The sequence below is a fragment of the Lonchura striata genome, chromosome 14 (assembly GCF_050655825.1).
Source record: "Lonchura striata isolate lonStrDom1 chromosome 14, ASM5065582v1, whole genome shotgun sequence".
Lineage (NCBI taxonomy): Eukaryota > Metazoa > Chordata > Aves > Passeriformes > Estrildidae > Lonchura > Lonchura striata.
The window spans coordinates 4870250-4881529 of NC_140716.1; the positions used below are offsets into that span (position 1 = coordinate 4870250).

Consider the following 11280-nt stretch of genomic DNA (forward strand, 5'->3'; position numbering starts at 1 on the left):
GCGGGACGGGGCGGGCCGCGGCGGCCATGGCGGCCGCGGGCGGCGCCGCCATTGCCGGGGGCAGGTGCGCGGCGGGGCCGCTGAGGCGACCCCACGCAGGGGATGGTGGCGTGTCGTTCGTGCCGGAGCTTCACTCGGGAATGGGTTAATGGGTGTTTGGGTTTTTAGGGTAATGCCGCCCGGCGGTTCCCGTGGCTGTTGGTTGCTCTGGCGGGAGCTGGCAGGAGCTCGGGCGTCCCTCCGATCCTCTGAGCGGTCGCGGGGGGCAGCGGCCCCGCTGAGGCAGCTCAGGAGTGCTGGGCTCACTCTGCCATGTCGTGTCCGTAAAACACCTGAGCAGAAGCTGGAGTGGGATCTCTTTCCCCCCTTAGCTCAGGATAACACGTGAGGCCTCATCCAAAATCTGACCCTGCTGTTGTGATAGGACCTGATCAGTAAAGGTGCCAAAAATCTCAAATTTAGGGGCTTCTTTTTAGAATAATGGAATGGTTTGGGTTGGAAGGGACCTCTGGAGACCATCTAGCCAAATAACCCTTCCAAGGCAGGGTCACCTGGAGCAGGTGACATAGGAACGTGTCCAGCTGTAGTGAGAATCTCCCTACAGTGAGACTCCACACCCTCCCTGGCTGCCTGTAGTGGCTGGAATTAATTACTGTAGAGACTTCTGAAACACAGAGTGGTTATTTACTAACTTGCCTCTCTTCCTGGCTTTGCATGAGCAGGTGCCTGCACACCACAGTGAAGTTTCTGAGGAAAACTGGAGCTGAGCAGAGGTGGTTGGAGCGGCACTTGAAGGATCCCTTTGTCAAGGCATCGAAGCAACAGCATTACCGATGCCGGAGTGCCTTCAAGTTGCTGGAAATTGATGACAAGCTCCGTGTTCTTCGTCCAGGATTTTCTGTTCTTGACTGTGGAGCAGCACCTGGTGCTTGGAGCCAGGTTGCTGTACAGAGGGTCAATGCCTTAGGTACTGGTAAGTGCAATTTTTTGGCAGGCAAGATGGGGGTGATACTCCTCTTGATGAGTGTGACAGATCTGTGAAATACTATGGAATGTAAATTGAAATACTATGAAATCAAGGAAATATTATGATGGTAACAATGTGGGGAGGGGACATGGGTACTGGCAAGTGCCAGAGTCACTGATAAAAATATGAAAGGGTGAGCCTAGTAATTCTTCATATAGAAAAATTGTGTTTATGAAATAAAACATACCATGTGGTGCTAGTGATCTGATTAGCTGATTAGCTGTTGTCGGGAAGATCCCTTCATCCAGTTCTGAAATAGGTGTGACTTCTAGCAATTACCTTGGCTTATTTAAAATATTATTTCCCTTCTCAAAAAATGGAAGCAACTTCTTTGCATGGTTTGTATGGGTGAAGCCATTGATGTTTACAAAGTGAGGTGTTATCTGCAGCATTATCCAGGATTTCTGGACTGTCAGCCTTATAAGAGCAGCAGAAAACCAAAAAGAAGCCTCCTTGTTTATCCAAAGTAGCTGAGTTTTTGTGTCTTGAATGGATGAGATTATAGCAAATCCAGCAAACTGCCAGGGGAGGAGAAGGCAGCTGTGGCAGGTGGTGGGTTTTGTCTACTGACAGACACAGAGCTTGTGCATGTGCAGGTTTTTGCAGCCTCTCTGAGTGTTCCCTGTGTCATTCCTCCTTACAGATGCTGCTGTCCCCACTGGCTTCGTGCTTGGCGTTGACCTGCTGAGGATTTCTCCCCTGGAAGGAGCGGTTTTCCTGTCAGAGACTGACGTGGCAGAGCCCAGCACGCTGAGGGCCATCCAGAGCCTGCTTCCCTTGGGGAAGGCAGATGTCATCCTGAGTGACATGGCACCCAACGCCACGGGCATCAAAGAGCTGGATCATCAGAAGCTGATCAGTCTGTGTTTAGGCCTTCTGGATATGTCCCAAAGCATTTTAAAGCCAAAAGGAACGATGCTCTGTAAATTCTGGGATGGATCCGAGGCCCGTCTGCTGCAAAACAGACTGAAGGAGCAGTTCCAGGATGTGAGAACTATAAAGCCTCAGGCCAGCCGGAAGGACTCTGCGGAATCTTATTACTTGGCAAGGCTGTACAGAGGGAAATGAAAGTCATGAGCTGCAGATTCTCTGACATGGATTGGAAATCTCAATTTAGTGGGTGTTGAAAGGAAAATCCCACCATTAAGACCTTGGGAAAATTTGCTGCTCTTCTTTAAGTCCATCAGGCTTTTCAAATACTTGCAGACAAAATGGTTGGGAATGGAGAGGAATAATCTGAAAGGCAAGCTCTGGGAATGGAGTAATGGAAATTAAAATAAAATGCTGATTATACGAGTTTTTAATGTGTGCCTGAAAATCATTGCACTGTTAATGCTGCCAGACATGAGACTGACCATAAAGGTGATTGTTAGAACGTGAGGAGAACATGAGCAAAGGGGAGTTTGAGCCAATTCAGTGCCTTTCAGAAGCTGGTGTGATTTATTAGCAGGTCACAGGTAAAAAATAGAAAATGTGTCTGTGCACATCAGGATCTGTCATGCACAGTGTGTAGCACAACCATGTGAGAGGCACGGCTGACTTGGGAATGTTCAGCCCCATGGCTCTGCTGCCTCTCCCACAGCACAGGTTATATTTAGGAGTTGCTGCCTCCTGGCACTCCTAAATCCCGTCAGTGCCAGTGGGACAGGGTCATGGCCATGCAGATCATCTCCCCAGTGCTTTCTAGGTGTGGCCAGTGGTGTTTCTCAGGCGAAAAGACAAGATATTCCTAAGATCCCAGTAGGGAGAATGACTGAATTGCCAGAAATCTGCTTGCACAAATAAATTCAGCTGCTGCCTTATCTGAAAGCGACAAATTTCATATTAAACGCTGCTTTTATCGGGCTGACCGTGGCATGAGTTATATGAGAGGCTGTTTTGAAGACTCCAGGCCTTTCTCATCACCACCTTGGGGCTGCTGGCTGGATCCCTGCCGGAGCAGGAGGGCGCGGGGCGCTTTTTGGGGGTGCGGCCCGAGCTCTAAGCTTCACCGCCTCTTATCGGGGCATTACGGTAGCGCGCGGAGGGCTGCGCGCATAATGCCGCCCTTACGGCCCACGGCGCCGCCGCTCTCGCGAGAGGCGGGCGCGGAGTTCCCGCGAGACGCCGTGGCCGGGGTGAGGAGGGAGATCCAAGCGGGGCGCGCGGCGAGCGCTGAGGGAGGCACGGGGAAGGGGCGCGGACGGGGGAAACGGAGGGAAGGAGGCTCCGGCCGCGCCCGTCCCGCCCCGCTCTCCCCCAGGGGAGTCGTGCCGGCGAGCCCCTCGGTGCCCAGAGCTGCCCCGTGCCCGCCGCGGCCGCTCCCGGTGCTCGCTGCCCGCCGCGGGTCCCTGCGTGCCCTGACGGGTTCCTGGAGCGGACCGGGTCACACACACCGAAGTGTCGTCGTAATCGCTGGGAGGTTTGGAAACGGGCTTGCTGGAGCTGCCTGCCGGCAGGTGCGTTTGGTTCTGCAGAGCTCGGTTTGGGTTTTGGCAGATCTGTTGGTTCTGCGCCGCTCTTATGCTTCCTGCTCGTGATGCTGTAAATACAAACAGTAACTGCTGTGTAACTCTGGGAGTGCAGGAGCCCCGAGGCAGCCCCAGGTCTCTGTCTGTGCTGCATCCATGGGGGTGTTGTGGCTGCCCTTCCTGGTCCTGGACCTTTTCCGGTGTTCCTGGGGATTTATGGAGCGTGCAGTCACTGGAGGGACTCACCTGGGGTTTCCTGAAATCTGGGGAACCTTGGAGCCTTTCCTGAGTGAGCACCATGCTTGATTTCTCTTTGGCCTTTTAGTTAGTACGCTTCTAAATTGGGAGGAAAAGCTGCATCTCATTATATAAATAATTCGATGCAGTTTCACTTATACAAGTGATCAGTGGATTTGGGAAGACTTGTTGGAAATTAGAGTCCAAAGTGCTTCTGGGAAACCAGAAACAAGTTGTGTAGCAGGAAGGGTTTCCTGCTACTGTGGAGTTAGTTCTTCTCCCATCAGATTCAAAAATTAGGGGGAAGAAAAATGAGTTTGGTTTGGTCAGAGAAGAAGATGCTGTCTTGCATCTTTTTCTTATTTCAGAGGAAATTACAATGTCAGCCTGGATCATGTTTTCTGTGGATCCCAGCAGTGCAGATTGCAGATTGATTCTTACCCTGTAAATGGGAAGACCTCGTGTTTAGTCTTTCCTCAGGGCAGTGATGGATCCCTCTTTAGCAGAGCATCTTGCTCTGCGTGTTTTGCTGATGATTTTCTGTCTATTTCCAGAGCCATGGAGGACTTGGAAAATAATACCACTGTCTTCTCCACCCTGAGATCCCTCAACAACTTCATTTCACAGCGAATGGAGGGAGTGTCTGGGCTGGCTACACCTGGATCTAGTCAAAGCTCCTTACAGATGCAGTACCAGCAGAGGATGCAGGTGAGGAGTCCTCATCTTGGTGATTCCTGCAGCACCACTTCAGTGTGGCCATGTGCTCCTTTTGATTCTAGGAGCTGGGAATTTCATTCAGTTCTGACCGTTCATTCTGAAACTGACACAAACAAATAAAGGAAGCTTGCTGCCACCGTTCTGGAATATTTTTAGAATATATTTAATTTTTTTACAGTGTCAGTTTTATTTCTGTTTTATAAAAGTTTAAGAAAGGTTCTTTGAATTTATTCCCTGCTAGTTATATCTGTATAGCAGCTCAGGAAATTAAATGATGAGTTGTTTTCATAATGCTGAACAAAGGAGCTTTATACTTTAACATTTTTTCTGGTAAGACACTTTGTTACCTTTTTTCAGGATTTAAAGGCTTCTTTGCCTGGACACATACAGGAGACTTGCATTGAGCTGTGGCTTTGATATGCAAACCAGTTGTGCTTTCTTATCCACCTGAGTTATTTACTTTTTTTTTTGCTGTTAGCTGCTTCAGGCTCATAAAGCATAAAGTAAATTGACAATCTTAGATCCCAGGAACTGTTTATTAGGCTGCAAGGAAGTATCTCTATTCTGTATCTTAATATAATTTCTATTTCAGTCTCCAAGTAAAAAAATGTTTGCTTCTTTTTAATGTAAATCTGCTTTGCATTTGGAACGTTGACAAAAGTTTAAGCTTCTGTCTGTGCTACATCTCTGGTGGCAGCAGTAGTTGCAGGAGGCTTTCTGGTTAGTCTCCATCTGCTGTGTGTTGGATGTACATCATCAGGATGTGAGTAGTTCTTATAGTATTGTCTGTGCTCTCAGGTAATTTGACTGAAAAAATGAAGTGGAACATTGTAGAGATTGTGGAAAAATGTGTTATTTTGCTCAGCAGTTAGTTTTATTTGGAGCATGATCTGTGCTTCTTAGGCTTGGAGAATTCATAATTAGCTTTTTAGATAAAGTAGATTTTGTCAGACTACATCTAGAGATTGAGCAATTCTGATTTAGGAACCAGGAATTAGTTTCTTTCCAATTCACCTTGATTTGGTGTGGGTCTCTGAGCATGGTGTTGAACTCTTTGTTTCCCCATCTACAGCTGGTGTGAGAAGTGCCACAAATGTGGTGATAGTTTGTAAAATGGCAAGTTAGTGTCAGCGAGCAGTACAGGGCACCATGATACTGTTGTGCTGTTAATGGTGTGCAATGTCCCTTCTCACACATGAACTGGCCAGCTGGAGGAACAGGCTGGGCAGATCCACTCCAAATCCCAGCTGCTGCAGGTGGAACGGGAGAAGATGCAGATGGAGCTGAGCCACAAACGAGCTCGCATCGAGCTGGAGAAGGCAGCTAATACCAATGCCAGGAACTATGAGGTGAGTGGATGTCTGCTCATGGCTTGGGAGCATGGCCTAAGCCAGAACACATGGAGAGCATTTACATCAATGATTTGGGTCAGGGATGTGCTTTGGTGTGCAGTGTCTGTCTCAGAATGTGTATAGTTACTCTTTGGAGTGAAACCAAGCTGAAAGGTGCATTCCAGGAGCAAGCCTGGTGTTCTCCAACTGCTAATGGACACTGTCTTCAGAGCAGGACTTCATTGACTCTGGAATGCATTTACTGTGTTTGCATTTACTGCGGGCGTGGCTGTCAAGTTGCCAGCACCAATGCATCTACAGAACTGCTCTGCAGGTCTGCTCTCAGTGCACTGCACTAACTTGCTAATGTGCGCAAGAGTGTGATCTTGAATCCTCGTTATGTTCACAGACTGATGATCTGATCACTGGATTCTGTTAGCTTAGCACTGAAATTGTCATAGGTAGCAGTAACAAAAGGGATTTGTTATATGTTTCTCCCAGAAGTATTTAATAATTTTTCTCCTAGAGGGTTTAAACTTCTGCTGGCACAATTGCAAGCGTTTAGTTTGTGTGACTGTAATTAATTGGAATGGCAGCAGTTCCAGCCATGCAGTGTCACGCAAGAGAGCCTGCACTGATAAAACACTGAGCCTCACTCAGGGCCTAATAGCTTTTATTGGGTTCTGCTTTTCTGCCCACATATGTTTGTGTAACGATGTTACTGAAATAAGCTGTGGATCAGTGGCTTTTGTAGCATAATGAAAGTCTTCTATGTGGGTGATTACTGAAAAAGAAATCAGTAAAAAAATAATAAGTATGTTTTTGTATTTTATGAGGGTGACAGATTTAATGTGTGGTTGTGAAATAGGGAGTCAGTGACTAAATTCCTTCTTCCTCTGAAGTAAGGTGATGTGGGATTAGGCCAGGAAGAGTTCAAACTGGAATGTAGCTGAGTCAGTCACAGAAACCCTTGAAATACTGGTACAAAAAAAAGGGAGCAGCATTAATCCAGCACTGTGGTAATTCCCCTGCTCAGATTCTGTGTTTTTCCAAGTCATGTGGATAAAGGTTTTAGGAACCTCACATTGCTTTGCATAATCCTTGCTTACTATGCAAATCCATGTCTCCAGTTGCTTTGATTAGCAAAGAAATTTACTATGCATTTTTTCAATAAATATTGATCAATTTGTGGTAGGAGTAAACTGAAATGGTATATGAAAGGTTGTCAGACTGCAAGAATATTTATTGTTTTAGTTGGTAATATTTTCTTTTAAATGAATTCCAGAAGTTGCAGAGGGAAGTTGGTCTTGTTAACCCAGGTGTTGAGGTCTGAGTTTCTGAAAGTCAATTTTTTGTTTATGGGTCAGCTTTAAATTGGAGATTGAACGTTTTCATCTTTAATCTGCTGGAGAGTGTGCAATGGAGTCTTTGAAGCCACATCTGTATTCTCATAGTCATGTCTTAGTGTAAGGGATTTGGAAGATGTGGTCTCTTAATTTTCCAGCTCCATTTCCCTGGGTAATTCCTTGGGTAATTCCATTGAGTTACTGCTGATAAATTTTTGTCCTTGCTAGGGTAAAGCTGTGGTCTGAGTAACTTTGCTTCATGATGAAGCAATTGCCATTGATGATCATAGTAATGAGGAATGAGGACAGAAGTAGGAAAAATGGCTTCACCTTTCTGCTGCTTTCTTCTTAAGTCTCTCTGTGTTTTTTCCCTTGGCCAGCGAGAGGCTGACCGTAACCAGGAGCTGCTCACGCGCATAAAGCAGTACCAGGAAAGGGAAACAGAGGCTGAAAATAAACTGAAAGAACAAATGGAGATGAACAAATCTTACAAGAAGAGCATGGAGACAATGAGTAAGAAGCTGCAAGAGAAGGAGAACAAATTAGCTGAAGCTAATGAAGTAAGAACAGAGTAAATTTTAATCCATCCATAGCTCCAGGTTCACCTGGAAATGAATAAACACTCGTGGTGTGTGTCTTTTCTGTCAAAGTTTAGAAACAAACCAAGCCCAGATACAAGTGAGCAGGTCAGAAGGAGAAGAGATTTCTTAGAAGAGATGATATGGAGAAAAAGGAAAAAAAAGTGTGAGTCAACATCCAGCATCTGGGCTCAGAAGTGTGAAGAAGATGGAGGAGATAATATAGGAAAGTGTTCAGGGAAGTCAAGAGCGGTGGAGTGGATGGTGGCAACATTATGAACCAAGTGTGTCTTCCTGAAGTGTCTTAAGTGCCTGTGCATTCTACTGCAGAATGAATACTTGGGTAACAGTTTCAGTGTATTTGGATGCCCACACCATCTTCTCAATCCTTAATCTTCTCAGATATCATTATAGTTAAGTTCAGCTATTTAGTTTGTAATTTTCCTGTAGCAGTTGTTGATTAGCAGTCACTAACTCCTTAAGCCCTGCACCTGCCTAGGTGTCACTGGAAATGTAGCAATGTGCTAAAGCAGGTAAACAGATTTAATGTTCCAGTTATCAGTGATTAAAACCAGGGGGAGAATGATGGTACATTAGGGAAACTAAACCCACCTAGAAGATGTGTGCTGCAGTTCTGTGTCTGTGTTCTTTTATTCCTATCAGTACAAAATGAGAATTCTATCTGTCTCTCCATCTGGAAGACACACTACATATGCAATGTTTTGAGATATTTCTCTTTTTCTGTTACACGGAGCTGATTAATGGCTATTGAAACAAACTTGTGAGCTTTTCTTTAGAGTTAATATATTTAGAAAAAAATATTGCCTAACTTTAAAGTTTGATGTTTTTCATGCCAGTTTGAGGTCACCCATTTAAGAGATAATGTAAATGACAATTTGGATGGCAAGTGAAAGTGCAAAATTACTTTCTCTTGCATTTATTTGAGTTAGGTTTACAGGTCTGAAGGTTTGCAGTGGGATTGTTTCTAAGACTGCGTTAATACTTTTTAGTTGGAAATGATTTCTATCACCATCCATAATATCCATCTTGGAAAGTCACAGCCTTGTGAATTTATGCTTTTTTTTTTCTTCCCATTAATTCAGACAATCACTGTATTAAAAGGGAAAATATCAGAGCTGCAATGGAATATAATGAACCAAGAGATGCAGATGACAAGCCAAGACTCTCAGAAGCAGGAACTGATGGAGCAGCTGGATGTTGAAAAAAAGTAAGCAAGGGATGAATGACTGTAGGGAGAAAAAGGCAAACAGAACTTCAGTCTTGTGCAGCTGTCATCACTGAGAAAACTTTCAATGGTGTTTGATTTCTGCTCTTCAAAGGGGTTCTTTGATCTGGGTGTGCAGGTTATAACTGTTGTTTGAAACCAGCTCTGAGGTGCAATATTAATTGTACCTTGAGGAAAAAGCCCCACAAACTTGAGCTTTAAGTCTCATTGATGTTTTGTGTTCCTGGTGGAGAGTTAACAGAAGGGATGTGGGTGGGAAAGGCTGATCTGAACTTTATGGACTGAACAGATCAAAAATATGAAACCTTAAATCATAGTGGAGGGGTAATTGAAAGTTATGAGTGTGTTTTTCCTTGCTCACTTACTTCAGCTCTTCAATTTCTAAGTTGTGAAGTTTTGTTTACTCCGAGTATATATTCGTTGTTCTCGGAGTCAAGTGGCTTGATTTTTTTTGTATTTTTCTCAATACGCTTCTTTTTATTAAAATGAATGGGTATTTTTGTCTCTGGATAAGGGGGAACTGATATGAGTGTGAGACTGAAAGAGTTATGTAGGAGTAACATTTACCATGTTAGTGCTATTTGACTCTGTTGGTCAGAAACTTCTGAAGGTGGGTTGTTTGTGGTACCTGAATTCTGGGTGCTCAAGTTCCTCTTGTCTTCATCTAACAGGAAATGGCAGGAGGCAAGTCAGCAGATCCAGACACTGCAAGCAAGCCAGTCCTTACTGACAGAATATGAACAGAAGATTAAGGTAAGAAACTTTGTGACCTATAAAAAGCTTTAGATTTTAATTCCTTCAGTGGAAGAACAGAATGCTGCTTTTTAAAAAATTAGCTATTGCAGAAGTAAAAGTTTAGTTTGTCATATAAGTACCTGAGTTGGTTGCTAGCAAGAGTTGAGCTTGGGTGGACCAGGCTATCTACAATTAGCTGTAGCATGACACTTTGCCTTTGTTATGTCAATTGATTGAAAAAAGCATGCTTTCTCTATAGAAAGGTGATTTATATCTTTAAGCAGTGCTCTGTGGGAATGCTTTTTTTGGTTTTGTGCCAATTTGCTCTGCAAAAGACTGCTTTTAGAGTGATCCTTTTTTCAAATGGTGTGTGATGAGCTCAACAGCTACAGTTATTTTCTGCTTCCCAGAAAATCCTTCCTCTGCAGTTGTGTTTAGAAAGTGTAGTTTTGAAAGCTTTACAAGTAATTGCACTATCTTAAACATCAGTATGGAGATGCTTTTTGTGCTTCCAAATGAGCACATAGGTTGCTGGGAATGTATCTTTTTAATTTGTCTTGTCTTCCTGGCAGAGGCAGATGGGGAGAGTTACTTTGGTTTGAGCAGTGCTGACAGTGGCACTGCCTTGCTGTGAAACCAACCTGATTGCCAGCAAGAGGAGACTTTCTCCATTGAAATGAAAAGATGGAAAACAGGATATAAGTCTACAACACAGCCCTAAATAATTCAGTTTTTTTAGTGGAAAACTTCCCAACATTTAATATAATGTTGAAATGCACATTTGTGTTTCTTTCTGTACCTAATTCTTGCTTTCCTCTGCACTTTGTTGGTGGAGGGATAGAGGACAAGAAAATCACAGATTTGGTTCAGTTGATAGAAGAGGATCATTTTAATGAGTAACTGAGGGTTTTTTGTTATGAATTTGGACTAAGCAAGTATAGAGAGAAGAGACCAGCCCAGGTATTAAAAGTGAAACAAGAGTCATCCCTGCTTTGAGCATGGATTGGAAAACACGATCTCCTGAGTCCCCTTCCAACTTCATTCCAGTCCTTGATTTGAGCTTAAAAAGTACAATGCAGAAATAGCTCTTACAAATTCCAACTTACTCATTGCTGTCCTGTTCTTATCCCATGTTTTCCAGGATCTGGAGCAGAAGTTGTCCCAGCAGGAACATGATGCTGTAATTGTCAAGAACATGAAGGCAGAACTGGCTCGTTTCCCAAAAATGGAACGTGAATTGCGTCAGCTCAGGGAGGAAAATGCCTACTTCAGGTGAAGGAAGGGTTCAGGTGTTGAGGGTTGTGTTCTTCTATACATGCTACAGCTGCACTGTCTGCATTTTACATCCCTCTTTAGGGTTTCCACATGGGAAAGCTCAGAAGGAAGTATTTCATTTAAATACTGCTTATGAATTGAGCAGTGTTGTGGTGCTTACTAGATGAGAGGATCTGACAAGATCTGAGGAATCTTCTTGAACACAGGAGCCTCACAGAATGTGCATTCATTGTCCTGGGTGGTGATTTTGGATTGTTAGAACAAAACTCATGTTTAAAGGTGGTGATGAACTCCGTACAGCTTGGGGAAAGAGTTTCCTGTAGGGAGAAGAGGCAGCT

General features: G+C 44.3%; 2 protein-coding genes across 9 annotated transcripts in view; both read left to right on the forward strand.

Annotated features, from left to right (window-relative positions):
* Window positions 1–7: 7 nt before the first annotated feature.
* MRM2 (mitochondrial rRNA methyltransferase 2) lies at window positions 8–2323 on the forward strand. 2 transcript variants are annotated; one of them, XM_085591699.1, is made up of 3 exons: window positions 8–384; window positions 723–973; window positions 1671–2323. In XM_085591699.1, exons 1-3 carry the CDS (start codon window positions 149–151, stop codon window positions 2093–2095), a joined length of 912 nt encoding a protein of 303 aa, XP_085447825.1. In that variant the 5' UTR covers window positions 8–148; the 3' UTR covers window positions 2096–2323. The 2 variants fall into 2 exon arrangements, with proteins under 2 accessions (XP_085447825.1, XP_021395312.3); XM_021539637.3 differs by having other exon boundaries at window positions 8–64.
* A 727-nt stretch (window positions 2324–3050) lies between these two features.
* Window positions 3051–11280, forward strand: part of MAD1L1 (mitotic arrest deficient 1 like 1) — a 347152-nt gene continuing 338922 nt past the window's right edge. For 5 of the 7 annotated variants that reach the window (XR_014958379.1, XR_014958378.1, XM_021539693.4 and 2 more), the window contains exons 1-7: window positions 3128–3465; window positions 4269–4422; window positions 5640–5780; window positions 7489–7668; window positions 8790–8914; window positions 9604–9685; window positions 10809–10939. Coding sequence is in view for 5 of the 7 variants with exons in the window: in XM_021539693.4 (XP_021395368.2) it covers window positions 4273–4422; window positions 5640–5780; window positions 7489–7668; window positions 8790–8914; window positions 9604–9685; window positions 10809–10939 (809 nt within the window). In the remaining 2 variants the exon portion in view is untranslated. Of the gene's footprint in view, window positions 3466–4268; window positions 4423–5639; window positions 5781–7488; window positions 7669–8789; window positions 8915–9603; window positions 9686–10808; window positions 10940–11280 lie in introns of all 7 variants that reach the window. The other 2 variants (XM_021539694.3, XM_085591688.1) reach the window with 1 other exon arrangement.

Excerpts from the sequence above, each read along its gene's own strand:
- MRM2 (XM_085591699.1), top strand. The coding sequence starts at position 149 with ATGGGTGTTTGGGTTTTTAGGGTAATGCCGCCCGGCGGTTCCCGTGGC. Across the intron at positions 385-722 it reads CCCTTAGCTCAGGATAACAC|GTGCCTGCACACCACAGTGA; the intron begins GTGAGGCCTCAT and ends TTGCATGAGCAG. Across the intron at positions 974-1,670 it reads GGTCAATGCCTTAGGTACTG|ATGCTGCTGTCCCCACTGGC; the intron begins GTAAGTGCAATT and ends TCCTCCTTACAG.